This window comes from Talpa occidentalis, unplaced genomic scaffold (assembly GCF_014898055.3).
Source record: "Talpa occidentalis isolate TD23 unplaced genomic scaffold, MPIMG_talOcc4v2.1 talOcc4.8, whole genome shotgun sequence".
Lineage (NCBI taxonomy): Eukaryota > Metazoa > Chordata > Mammalia > Eulipotyphla > Talpidae > Talpa > Talpa occidentalis.
Genome location: NW_023605194.1, coordinates 106,555,075 through 106,569,532, shown reverse-complemented (window position 1 = coordinate 106,569,532; position 14,458 = coordinate 106,555,075). Strand labels below are relative to the sequence as shown.

Sequence of the window (14,458 nt, the reverse complement as noted above, 5' to 3'; positions counted from 1 at the left end):
TTCTTTGAGAAATTATAATAATAACTACCTCACGAAGATTACCATTTTAAAGTCATCTTTCTTTCTATCTTAGCATTGACAATGTGGATTACTACGTAGCTTAAATATTATCCTAGTATTCTATTTATTTGAATTAGGACAGGACATAATAAAAAACCACACTCCCTATACTCACTTAAAACATTTGTGACAGAGGTGGGTTGATCCTCAACAAGTTCCACAAAGTTAAGGGGGAAAATCCCAGTTCTGTCTCGAAGTTCTCCTCTGGCCCATTCTTCATTCACATACTCCTTAAGAATAATAATTTCACCCTCTGAGAAACTTAACTCATCTTTCTGGTCTCCAATGTATTCAAATCGAGCAATACATCTTGAACCTCTGAACAAAGAAGGTCACATTTGTGGGTTAAACTGGACAGTACCAACTTTCAAAATGCTTTAAAACCTTCATTCAATCTTTTGATAAAGATTTATACTGTGTTTACTATGGACATACTAGACATAATTCAAAATTTTACATGAAAAAGAGTAAACTACATTTCTAGATGGTCCTTAATTTTCAGACATGAACCTATTCATTCAAAAAAAAAATAAAGTTCCTTAACCTGCAAAAGATGGAGCTTCCATGTGATCCAGCAATTCCACTCCTAGGTATTTACCCAAAGGACAGAGAATCATTTAATTCAAAAGGGCACCTGTACCCCTATTTTTTCAAGCAGCACTATTTACAATAGTTAAGCTATGGAAACAACCCAAATGCCCCAAATAGATGACTGGATCAAGAAGATGTGGTACATATACACCATGGAATATTACTCAGCAATCAAAAAAAAAAAGATAAACTCATGCAATTTGCAGCAACATGGATGGAGCTAGAAGGGATCATGCTCAGTGAAATAAGCCAGAAAGAAAAAGAAAAATACCGGACGGTCTCACTCATAGCAGGAATTTAGAAAACCTAAATAAGGGACCAGGAAAAAGGCTAATTATAATAAAGTAAAAATCAAAATCAACAAGCAACTATAAACCAGAGACATTTACGGGGGGTGGGGGAAGAGGGATTAGAGTCAAAATAAGGGGGTAGGGTGGGAATTGCACAGGGACTATAACCAAGATGAAAATGCATACATTGTGCGAAAATGAAAAATGATGTAAAAAATACATAAAAGAAAATAAGAAAAGGAATAAAGTCCAGGTCACAGAGTACATGCAGAATTCCCAGTGAGTATACATGCTTTTGACAAGCCTTTGCTGCATTACAGAATCTCCCCATTCTCCATGCAGTCTCTAAGGTCTTTGTATCATTAAGCCATGTAACCGCTGCTGAGTCTCAACCCTCAGACCCATGCACTGAGTCATCAGTGCACTGAGTTTAGGCATGCTAACACTGAGATTTCAGGGCAAGACATCATATTCTATGGCAGAACACAAGGGCATCCGCTGGGCAGAGTCAATGTTCAATATAAATGTTGGGTCAATCAATAAATTTTATAAGTAAGGGAAAGGCCTTCAAAATTGACACATTTCAAGAAAACAAAAAATTGGCCTATCATCTTACAAGAAGCAATTTTATAACTACCACTGTTGTTTTAAAAATGATTTTTGTATCTCCCTTAAAAGGACTTCACTTATGAGTGTTAGAACAGTCCTTAAATGATCTGCAATTTTTACTGAAAATAAGATAAAAGCAGAGATAAAACTGTGTCTTTAGAAGTCATGATTTAATACCAAACCTTTGATTTGAGGTCTTAGAAAGGAAGTTTCAATACCAAGAGGCTAAGAAGAAGCAATTATTTGAAGAGAAAAGGTTGGTCCTGGTTCCCAACAAATTCTGATTGAACTCAGCTGAATGGACCAACAGCTATGAAAGCCCACTTTAAATTCAAGCTGCTGAACAGTAAACACTCCTTAAACACAGGAGAAAACTTGAACCTGAAACAGAATTCAACTATTGTGGCATCAGAAGTTTTCTTATTTGTGAATAACCTTTCCATTTATTTTCTAATGTCCTCGGGGAGCATCATCTCCTTATGTCTGACCTATTCAAAGACAGGTTTACAGTCTTGAGCAGGTAGTGAATTCTATTAATTTGCTCATTTAACTAGAATATAAAGTTGCATTGTGGCAGTGTTTTAAATCACAAAGGAGTTACAATGATCCATAAAAGTGTATATAAATTCTTGGAAAGGTCTTTAGAAATAAAGGAAGGTCTCCCTGACTTAATTCTTCCTTATTTTCTTCTAGATCCTCTTGAGAAAGAAAACAATATATATAGCAGTTTTTATAGGATCCATTTTTCTATAAGATTTAACTATTTTCGACCTTTTCAAAATGCACTGGTAGGTAAACAGCAGAAGCCCCATGCCAGACCATGGTCCCAGTTATGCTCAAGCTGAGGCCGGATGGCAGGAGGAAGACAGACTGAGTTGCGTCCGCACGTCCTGTGATATGGAGAGCTGGCGTGCAGCTTCTGTCAGTGTGTCACGTTCTCATCAGAATTTTAGTCTACTTGGTTTTATAAGCAAGTAAAATTTCCCTCATAATTAAAGAGATAAGCTGACAATCTGAATAATCACATAGCTAAATCGTTTATGCTTGGTAATTCTTTATAATAGAAACACTAGTTTCCTTTGTATTTTGTACAAAAGAACACAAGACTTACTTAATGCAATTGGATGACACTGATTCTCTTTTCCCATTTCCTCCTCCTGGAACATCAATCTAGTAAAGACAAAATCAAGGCAACAACTGTATTTTTTTTATTTTCCCAGAATTCAGTAAATAAACTTAAGGCTAAGTCACTGGGAAATGCATGACTGAAATTAGCTAGAAGTAACACTGGCTAAGTGGTATCATAAGTGATAAAAATAAGTAATTCATGTGGGTCTTGGGGAAAAAAAAATGCGTGAAGTAGCTTTCCTGAACAGCCAATCAATCTTTCTCTCATTTGCTAGAATAAGCACATTACTATCATCCCACCTATGAGGGAATATTCTTTATCCCATGTTCTTTACATTGAAAGCTTCAGATGAGAGGGACTTTAGAGAAAAACCAGTCAGAAGGTGTTTGTGCCACTACCGCAACTACTCGAAGTGTTGGCAGAATACTGCAATACTTGCCTGACCCCAAAATAAAACATTTTAATCAAATGTGTGGATTCTCTCCATTGTCCTAACTCTGGGACACTTCTTTTCCTTCCTCAATGTGAAAAAGGGAAGGTGAAAAGAATTGGCACCCAATGGGCACCTTACTAAGTGGCAAGCACTTTATACATACAATACCTTCACAAGGCACAGTCAACTGGGTTGTAATAAAATATTTAACCAGAATGCACTAAGTCTGAAAACTACCTAAAGCTTTGAGGTTTACATTAAATAGATCAGCACCCTTCTTGATGAATTCTAAAAGTTTGAAATTTTCAAACAATTTTTAAACTTGTAGACACAGAAATAACACTTATAGCAATAATGTGGCAGAGTCAGTGTGACTGATTTCAGTGTGGTAATTGTGCTTTTTAAAGTACTGCTACATTAGGCAGAAGAAAAATGAGGAAGAGTGCTAAAACCAACATTATTCTTAATATTAATTTAGAGAATGTGGTTGGATTTCTCCAAAGAATCTGGGCATATATATACACTAGACAATTTTTAAGACCCATATTTTGTAATTCAAGAGACTCAAACTCATTTATATTCGAAAATACAGGTTTTCTGTTATATTAGTTTTCTACATTAAAGATGTAATAGAAATTTATTTGCTTTTTCCCTCCCAAATAAACTGTTATAATGTTCAACCATTTAAGCCAGCTTTATTGATAGTTCCAGTATCAATAATTTATATAAAAAATTGAGTCATGTTCACCCTATTGATATAAATGTGCATGTGGCAATCTGATTTTATCTCCATGTTTCATAACCACCTGGTGTAGCACTTAGGGCTCTCCCATATGGCTTTGCTTTCACAAGTTAGGCTGTGAGGATGTATAAAATTCTGAGGCTTTAATATTTTTCCCAATTTGAATGACAAGCTCCAATGAAAATACATTAGCATTCCCAAATCTTTTTTTTTTTAAAGTATGACAAGAATTGGGAATGGAAAGGATGAAAGTAACAAAAATTAAGATATGCTTCAAAGAAAAGGAGAAGCAGTACCATAGCCTCAGAGAATATTCTTCCAGAACAACCTAGCACCATTTAATTCTTGTTTACTAAGTGTTTCAAAGAATAAACATTATCCTTAAGTGCTTACCAGCCCTCCAAAAATAGCAGATTCACCAGCTGACCTGTAAAAACTTTTCACCTTAGGATTTCAGATAGAATTCCAATACCCCATAAAGATAATAGTAATCCATTATTTAGTTAAACCTCTATTTTTTGAGTTTTCCATACACCAGATAAATTAATAGGAGAACGAGAACTAGAATTTAAGAATCTTATCTTCCAGTTATTTTTTTCCCAATCTGCAAATAACACAGAACCCACTGAATATATGACCAATTTAAAGCAGCAGGACCCACTTACAATAACTTTGACGTAGTTGGCAGGAAACACACCTGTCTGGCTTCTACATTTCCCTCTATACCAATCTGTACCTATTTTTTCGAGAAGATAAACAATTTCTCCAGAAGCGAGGTTCAAATCATCAGCTTGTTCTGTAACATAAAATTATGTCTGATGAATTATCTTGGTTATAGACTTGATTAAAACAGAGCACAAAACAGCATTTAGTTCTGTCTACTGAGGCAATATATCCTACTGCCTCCGAGAACAGATCATACTTCTAAAATTGACTTTAAGAAATACTCTTTTTCTGGGATATTGCTGTTAAGAGCTTCCTCTTTTAAGACCATATCATGTAATCTAACTCACACTGACTGATAGGAAATGGTTAAACACAAAACACTGCACTGTGCTATGATTGCCACTGTGTCCAGGCAGACCCTTTGCTGAATTCATACTCATCTCTGGTAGCTTTCATAGACATAATAATGCTATTTGTATCATTCTCAATCGTGTTTAAAAATTTCAATCACAAAATATTAACTGAGGGAGTACAGCTCTTTGGCAAGTACATTTGAATGAAAATAAAATCAGTCTACCAAGTAGATTAAAAAGTGGTTATAAATAAATTAGGAGTCTTACGTGTAGCCTCAGATAGAAAAGGTATTTAACAATTGGTTACAAAAAATGTATATTTCATATTTTCATATCATAAGTAATACCTGAGGTATGTGTGTAGATTTTACAACTAAGAGAAAAGCAACCTCACTTATTAGAATTAATTTCATTATAAATACTAATTGGCGCCCAGATTTTTTAAATAGTTTAAAAGTTTGCAGCTGGTAGGCAATTTGTTATTTGCTCATTTGCAAGGGACACTCTCTCCTCTCTTTCTCACACAATATTTAAAAGGTAGGGGTAGGGCCTCCCCGGTGGTGCAGCGGTTGAGCGCTGGGTTGCGAAGCTGCCCGCGGCCTCTGCAGCGCCAGTTCGATCCCTGGCTGCTCCCCGGCCACCGGAGGAGGGTCCCACATGGCGCGCAGACCTCTCCTGCCGCCCGCTGCTCCCCTCAGCAGTGTACTTCGGTCCTTCTGCCTGCTCTGCTCCCCGCTCTGGCTCTGGTGAATTCTCTCACCCTCCCGCGCTTCTGACTGTACCCAATGCTTCTATAAATAAATAAAAAATAAATCTTTAAAAAAAAAAAAAAAAAGGTAGGGGTATGCAGCTATGCTCTTGGGAAAGGCGGGGGACAATCGAGCCTCTCTGTGGCCGGGTGATGGATAAGATGACCCCTTGAGTCCAGGGTTCTGCTGGTACAGAGGATAAGGAAGGATGTCCTTGAGAGCTTAGCCCAGGGAGGAGCACTGCTCTCGACCCCAGGGCTCGCCCACCTCATTATCTATGTCTTTACCTGCTGCGAAGTCATGAAGCACGACAGCGTGAGGAGTGCTCCTGTCAGCAGGCTTCTGAGCGTGGCTTGGCTCCTTAGGGGGAAAACAGGGCTGTGAGTGAAGTATGCAGGATAGATGTTGCCATTTATCACTTACTCTGAGATCAATTTTTTTTTTTCTCATTAGAGTCCTCCTGACACAATTACATTAAGAGTACAAGATGCAAACCACACAGGTTAGTCAAACAAGGGAATCCTTAAGTTGAGAAGGCACGTGTCCTTGCCAAGCAGGACAGCAATAATGTTCAGGCTTAGTGCCCTTGAAATAAGCTTAAACCAAGAGAATAAAATATTACTAAACTATTTTTCTTTAACCAGTACCCATTCTACCAGAAGTGGCTTTTTAACCTCTGCTTTTATCAAGGGTAGCTTTTTTGTTTAACTATGATGAGGACTAAACCTTAAAAACAGAGCCTTAGGGGGAAAAGATGGTAAAAGAAGAAAGTTCTTACCTTTCCTAATGAAAAGAGCTAACAACTTCCACAGAAGTATAATTCACAGAAAGGAAACTCCATTTCATGTATCACCACTTAACTGAATGCTTTCTCTAATTTGAAAGCCAACGATGCCTCCCATGCTTGGCCTTGATTTTTTATTTAATCTGAATGGAGAATTCAATATTCTCTACCCATTGAGCCAACTGTCTAGATTGGCTAGAAGACAGCAGCTAGAAAAGAATAACCTTTTCCTATTGACAAGCAGTTGCTATTTTTAGTTCATTACATGAAGATGCAGGCTTATCCACATCATCATGATCAGGAAATCTTAGAGAAGATTATTTGAAATTATAACCTAAGATTCTTCAACATTGGCCAACCTGTGAGATAAAGGCATGCTGATCTTGTGCCTCATCCTGTCTTTCCACCTCCTCCAATGACTCTTGTTCCCTTGGGAACAGCCGCCCACCACTGCTCTCGGGCCAGGATGCATGCCATGGGTTGCTTAGACTGCTCTGTGGATTCAGTTCACTTTCTCTGTTTCCATCTCACAGCACCTCTGTCTGATTCTTTTCTCAGTCTCACTTGCTTCAACCAAAGATTGTGCCTGTGGAGGCAAGCTGCATTCTCTTGTGTTAGGGAAACCAAAACTAATTTAGATCAAGAAGGCAATGGTTAATGGCTCCTTACTCAATTAGCTTACCAGAGTAACTCTGACATTTCCTTAGGGGCTGTTCAGTGTTGTTCTCTCAATAAATGAACATCAAGGGAATTTCGGGGCTTGCAGAAAGGAATTGTGCGATATTTAAGTCTGGAGGGCTTTCAAAAATCATTATTTATACAAAATATTGTATGTGTGTATGAGTGGTCATCCTTCATTTTCCTGATTTATATCCACTGAAAAAGAAATGATTACTCAATAAATGGTGTTAGGCTAGCTGCCTATCCACTGGGAAAAAATAGTCACCAGAGGCCTGTATCACACCAAACACAAACATGAATCTCCAAATGGACCAAAGATCTAATCATAAGACCAGGCTGGGGAAGGCAGAAGAGGTGGGATAGTCACATTTCCTCCTAATTAATGTCCCTACTCTGCCTTCAGTGCATGGCTATTCCTGGCAGTGTGGTCATCAACCTGTCCTGAACAAGCTAACAGAGTTGGCCATAGGGTCAGTTCAATTTACACCACACCACGACAGTGGATATGCGGTAGGTAAATCTAATATATTTCGAAGCGTTTTCTAATATGACAGTAATTGCTAATACAAATGAGTAATATGAATAGCAGTATTTCACTGTTCTCTTGCTATGCACTTCTCACTGTGTTAATCACCTTATAGATATGAATTAGCTCATTTAATTTTTAAAACATCTTTGAGATATAATTCATACCATAAAATTTACCCATTTAAAAGGTACATCATTTTAGTATATTCAGAGAATCGTGAAGCCATCACCACCACCTAAGTTTAGAATATTTGTATCACCTCCCAAAAGAAGCCCCCCACCCATTAGCAGTCATCCATCACTCACCCCACCTACCATGCCCCACCCTAGCAGCCACTAATCTACTTTCTGGATTACCTATTTTGGACTTTTATATAAACGGACTCATACAATATATAAATTCTAAAAACAACCCTGTCAGGGTTGTTTCACACATTTAATAAATGAAGTTTAGAGCATTTAAACAACTGCCTAAGGTAGCAGAAGGACCTCTCCCTGAAGCCCAAATCTGCATCCCCATGTTCTACTTATGTAGCAGTTTAATTTCAGCTGATAATGCTCAATATTTTCTGTCTAATAAGGAAAACAGAACATAGTTTTAGAAATTTGTAACTTAAAATTAGGCTTTCACACATTAACTTTTCTAGAAAACACAATGCTCCCCCTGAACACAGAAACCCATAAAGGAGGCTTCTACTTTAGAATTGCCAGTGGCTGGCCCCTGGCGGTCACCTCTCTGTGAGTCTATGATACAAGATTACTGCTTAACAGGTACCGTTTAAGGTGGAAACAATTTTGGACTGTTATAAAAAAATAACTTCTAATTTTTTAGCTTCTATTTTTCATCAAGGAAAGCTTTTCAGTAGCACAGCTCCTGCTGTTACCACCAGTATATTCTGAGTGAGGAAGGGCATTGGTGACAAATGGATAATGTCCTATCAAAGCAAAGAAAAAACAAGGACCAAACCCTTCCCTGTGTGAATTAAAGTTACAATTTTCAATATTTCAGCTACAACTAGTTTAATACACATCTTTCTCTCCAAAATATAAATTTTTAGTTTCTTAGCAAACGTCAAAAGATAAACTGCCATCTAAGAAGAAAGGATTGGACTAGATTATGAAAACTAGGACAAATGGTAAACCAAATACTTTTACTTGAGTTAAATGATTGGTGCGTATAATTTTTCATTAAATATTGGTGAAAATTTGAATGGATAACTTAAGAAACCTTTATAAAAATATACCTCTATAAATTGTTCAATGCCTTTTTTTTTTTTTTTTGGCTAAACAGATGACCTTCAATAATCAAAGCATTCTTCCAGGTGCCACAAATCTGTTAGACCTAAATTGCAAATTCAGATTGTTTCATTTCATTGCATGATTTTATGAGCTACAATCAGAGAAACGAGGTTTGCACTAAGCTTAAATCTTAAAAGTGTTGGGGTTTTTTTTAATGTAAGACTTAACATTTATAGGGCCCCCTGTAAAATAAATTACCCATTCTGCTAGAAAACCAATCTCTGGAACTTTGGTAAACATGTTTACATTATTTAAAAAATAATAATAAATAAACAGCTCTCACAGTTGAAAATTAACGGCTAAGTGCTCTGGTTGCTATAAGTCAGCATGGTGAGAAGGCAGAACACACAGTAGCCACTCTGTGTATCAATGTGATTAATATGGCAGCAGCAAGTCTCTTAGAAGTAATTTATACTGAAAAATGGAATAAAATGCTATTGCAGTTTTTACTCTGGTTAAAATAAACGTTCTAATAAAAATCTGCAGATGAGATATAATTAATAGTTCTATGAAATGTGCTGCCAAGTGTGATATGAGGACTGTGCAATATTAATTCCTTACGTTCGGTCTGCTTCTAAAATGTTCATCAAGTAGGATGATAATCTTAATCTGAGACAGGTGAACTCTGCCAGTGCCTTCTCCCTTTGGCATTCCAAGTAATTATTTTCTGCTTGCTTCAGTGTCACAAGTACATCTCCACATGGTTAGGTACAATACCACTCTCTGAAGCGATTATTATTTAATAAAACATTATTACTTTTTTCACATTTTAATCTTTGGAGCCTAAAGCATTTAATAATGTGTAAAGCAGTAACAGAGGCCAGCAATTTTTTACATTAATCAGTAAAGAAAGAGCTCTACTTTACCTTACAAGACTGTTCTCCGGGGTTTTGCGAGACAATGTCTTCACTGGCAATTCCACGAGGCACAGACAACTTAAAGGTAAACCAAAAAGGATTATTCTTAACCAAATAAACTTCACCGGCACTGCTGGTCACATGGGGGAATTGGGAATGTTTGCCTAAAGTGTAACTTCTCAAGAAGCAAGTTCTTTATCTGCCATCCTTAAGCTCTCGAGCTGGGCCTGCCATTCTCAAGGATAATGAAGGTCTAGGGGTGTGGAGTGAGGCCGCAGGACAAGAAGGCTGGGTATGGCCCAAGTTCCCTTTAACACCCACAACCAGGAAGTTCTCCTCTATAGGACGGGACCACGAAGACCCTGGGCATCTGAAAGGTAACTACTAAGAGCCTGAGCTCACAGCTCATCAAGGTGTGTCTTTGGGTCAGAGATCTCAACAGCTGTCTTCTGAGGACTGACAGGGGACTGGTGGCTCCTCTGGAGTGCCCGATTGACTGCTCCCATCTGCCCTGAGTCTAATCTTCTAGAGTCTCTCTGCTACCAAGTGTTTGCTATGTGACCCTAGTCACTTCCTGGCCCATTCAGCTCTTTCTGATCATAGATGGTTTTTACATCTGTATCCCACCCTACCAAGGAATGCTGTTCCCTGTCTTTATAAGTTTGTCTGCAGGTCTGGATTATAATATTACACACACAGGAAATGTGATCATAGAAGGTGACTTCCAACAAGGAAAGGGAGGCTGCCTGGACCCCTGGGTCACTCAGGGAGCACAATGAAGGGTGTAGTGTTGCTTCTCAGTATCTTTGTCAAAGTTCGCGGCTCCCAGTGTACCCAGATTCTTGGTTAGCAATTTGATTGTAGGGTAGCCATGAGAAAAAATGAGGGATTTAAGGAACTTTTTCTTTTTCATAATGAGGTATACTCTTTTTGAAATATATCATGATTTTCAATTTATTTCAAATGATAAATCTTGAGTTCTGCAAATGCTTTACTACATTAAATGGCTAGGCTAAGAACCAGGAGCAAAATCTGGTTTCTCCTGAATAAGGCTCTTAACATAGGGTGGCCAAAGCATGTAGAAACTTTATAACTAATAAAACTATTTTCATAGGAGGAGATAATGGTTAAGGGAATGGCCTTAGAATTCACTGATCTGTATTCAAACCTTGGCTTTGTGACTTTGGACAAGTTCATTTCTCTGTGTCTTATTTTCCTCACCTTTATAACAGATATAATATAGATAATATATATTACTAGACAGTATATATTAGTCTATATTACTATCGATAGTAATACCTTCCAGAATTAGTGTCAGGAATAAATGAATTATTTTATATAATGGGCTTCAAACCCTATCTAGCTCATAATATTCAACACATCAGCTACTGATTTTATTTATTATTTTTAAATAACCTATCCCAAAGAACCTGGGGTTTTAGCAATCAAAATCCCATTAATTTAAATTAATATGAATATATATGAATATACTACTACTTCCTTTCTCCTATCTATGACCTTAAGAGGATTCAAGAAAAAGTCTCATATAACTTAAACTGAAAATAACTTCTGGCTTGATGGAAATGTTGAACAATATAAAATTATTAATTGCTGTTTTCATTAAGACTCTAGTCATACAACTATTTAAAAAGTACAAACAGTCCTACTCCTCTTACCACTTTTGTTTTAGAATTTATCAGGTTACCCTAGCCAAGGCAGAGAGCAAATCAAGTCTGTTCTCAAGTATGGGAAATGGAGACAAGGTTTAATAAGGTCATATGATAAGAAAAAAATTCAAAGAGAACAAAACATCGCAATTATTAATGAAAATTTCTGTATTTTCATTTTTGACACAATATTGATATTTAAAATTTTTTCATTTTTAATTGAGGTAATATTGGGATGTCCTTATCACACTGATGAAAACTTCTAAGTGGTAATTATTAAATGAACCATGAGCATTAGGTTTACAAAAAAAGAAAATGAGGGAAAACCATGCACCTTAATAAGAACTATCTATGTCATTTTAACTTTTACTACATGGGCCAGTTTATATAAGATATAAATTATAATGATATAAACATAAAATCTGCCAGTTACTCCCATCAGTATAATCTACTGGGTCAGGTTTTTCAGAGTTTCCATTTATAACAAGTTATAATTTTAACAAGTTATAATATAAGTTCCAATTATAACAAGTTATAATTCCTGCCTGTTCTGCTTCATTTTTCTGTATTTCTCCTAATAATGAGAAATACAGAAGGTTTTATTATGGCCTGTTTATCTAAAGCATCTTAGGGTCAAAGAGAAAATTCACATTTGTTTTATCATCTTTTCGAAGGAATAGTGGATATTATAAATACTTTAAGGCAAAGTTCTTGATCATAAACATTTTTAAAAGCTAACTTTACCATGTATTTCTTGTAGAGAGGGTGTCCTGGTTTGGGGCGAGGGGGTAGCACCAGATCTTGATTTTTAAAGACTTGACTCTTGGCTTTTGAGAGTCCAGATGCCAAGCTACTTTGCTTTTTCTGAAGATCCATGTCAGAAGAAGATCGACTAAAAGGCAGTTTTTGATTTGATGTTCTGGTTGCAGGAAGTTTGGGGGGAGGCGGTCTCTCAGGAGCCCCCTTGGGAGGTGGCTGTCGAGCTGGAATGACTTTTCCATTTACAGGTCTGAAATCAATGTGGCAGCTGGGAGTCAGTGTTTGATCAACATTAAGTTCTGTTTTGTCCTTTCTTAGGACATGCACACGCGCACACACACACACAACAGCTTTTGGCTAGTATAGTATAATTTACTCAGACATGCAAGGTATGCTATTTTTGAGCAAATGACTGCTGCACTAAACATGATATGACTGGAGGAAATGCCATGGTGCTCGGCCTTCTCTTATCTTGCACTAGAGTCATTAGTTCAAGACAAACAAGCATTTACTATCATGAGCTCTCCAAGGTCCCTTTGGTTCTTAAACACACCATGACTGTTTCAGGAAACTAACCACTTTCTATGAAAGTTTGAGATGAGCAGCTTATTATAAGACATCAATGTATATATGATGGGGTCTTGAACATGATTAGAAAAGGAACATTAATATATTCATGTCACAGGAATTATTAAAACTGTAATTTAAATTTAATATAAAGAAAGCTAGTTCTGAAAATGAGACAGGACAACTATTACTTTGAAAATCTTTCCTTAATCCCTATAACAAAAGTAATTTCTAACCAATAGTGCCTTCTGATGGCATTAGTTTTCTTTTTTCAAATAGCACTGGACACAGGAGGGTAGGTCACTTCTGAGATCATGAAGCCTAGTCTCCCTTTTGCAAATGCCAGAAACCAGGCTGCTTTTCATCACCAGGAGTGTGTATGTATATGAATGTGTATGGAGATGTGTGAGCGTGTGTATTCATTCCAGAAGATTCCAGAAGAACTGTCTTAGGTTCAGAAAGAAGTCTTGTTCATTTATTTGAGGAAAAGTGATAGAGATCCATGGTTGTGCTCTGTTTTTAGATTATTGCTAAAAAAAAAAAAAAAAGTAGAGACTCCTATAGTCTGCTGTCAGAATCAGACTATAGGCTAGGGGCATGGGTGAATCTCTGACCTTAATGTATTATTAAGAGAAAAATCTAAGGCCAACAACATTCAGTTTTGATGACACAGAATGCAGTCGGAGCCATTAGGTTTTCTCTAAATTTTCTGTTAAAGACTTTTCCTGCACTCACTCACCTTGGCGGCAATCTTGGGGGTCCTCGCACAGATCCTCCTGTTTGACCAGCATGGTGGGATTCCTGCAAGTAACAGAGAACCCTTTTTAGTCAAGGTTAATCTGAAACAAGAGCTTATCAGGACGAATTTTAGAAACCTTTTTGGCTGGATCTAGAAGTTGAAATGTAGCTGAGTTATACAAAGCAGCTTAAGAGAGTTTTTAATCTTAAATAACTATTAACTCATTACTGTTCCTGCCAAAATTGTCCATTTTTGACTACAAGTGAAAACAGGGTAGACAAGGCAGTCTTCTGATGTGGCCCAAGGCCTGATCACCTGCACTTCATGGCTCTGCACTAGCAGATTCAGGAGGATTAAGGATGATGCTTACATCAGTGATAGTTTAATCAGGCACTGTAAGGAACTAAAAATTATATGGTCTTTATTTACCTCATGACACCAACGATAAGCACAGCTCCTATGTTTAAACACATAGTGAGATTGTGATTAGTTTGTTTTGCTTGCAAAAGACATCTCATTGCTGGACAGTTTATACATTGTGCAGTGGGTTTTGAACTAAAAAGAGGAAGGAAAATGAAAGCAGCTTCAGGCAGGGCCTGAATAGAAAGCATGTGAGCAGGAATAGAAAAGGCTTAAGAAAGCAGAGAGCTCAAGAAAGCAGAAAGGGACAGGGTGTACTCAGTTTTCAGAGGAGAGAGAAGGGAATGATATGAAAAATGATTCAGGTAGAGTTGTAATGCTTCAACCTAACAGCAGATGGTAGAAATCAGACATGTGGAGTCAACAGGAGGACTTTGCTAGGGGAAGGAACTCAAACTGTTTCATTTAAACAGATTTTTCAAATATGTTATAGCCCAAAAATGGGGAAATGAATATATCACTTTTGGAAAATATTTTCAGATTTTCTGTTGAATGAGAAGTTTAAATGATCCCAATGCTAGAGCTTATGCTTTTT

General features: G+C 37.1%; 1 protein-coding gene across 11 annotated transcripts in view; it reads right to left on the bottom strand.

Moving 5' to 3' along the window:
• Window positions 1-14,458, bottom strand: part of SH3D19 (SH3 domain containing 19) — a 135,951-nt gene that overhangs the window by 13,283 nt on the left and 108,210 nt on the right. For 10 of the 11 annotated variants that reach the window (XR_008550041.1, XR_008550040.1, XM_054690484.1 and 7 more), the window contains exons 10-16: window positions 13,504-13,565; window positions 12,183-12,447; window positions 9,781-9,849; window positions 5,910-5,982; window positions 4,520-4,650; window positions 2,662-2,720; window positions 176-378 (exon numbers count right to left, since the gene is read on the bottom strand). Coding sequence is in view for 9 of the 11 variants with exons in the window: in XM_054690484.1 (XP_054546459.1) it covers window positions 176-378; window positions 2,662-2,720; window positions 4,520-4,650; window positions 5,910-5,982; window positions 9,781-9,849; window positions 12,183-12,447; window positions 13,504-13,565 (862 nt within the window). In the remaining 2 variants the exon portion in view is untranslated. Of the gene's footprint in view, window positions 1-175; window positions 379-2,661; window positions 2,721-4,519; window positions 4,651-5,909; window positions 5,983-9,780; window positions 9,850-12,182; window positions 12,448-13,503; window positions 13,566-14,458 lie in introns of those variants that run through there. The other variant, XM_054690485.1, reaches the window with a different exon arrangement.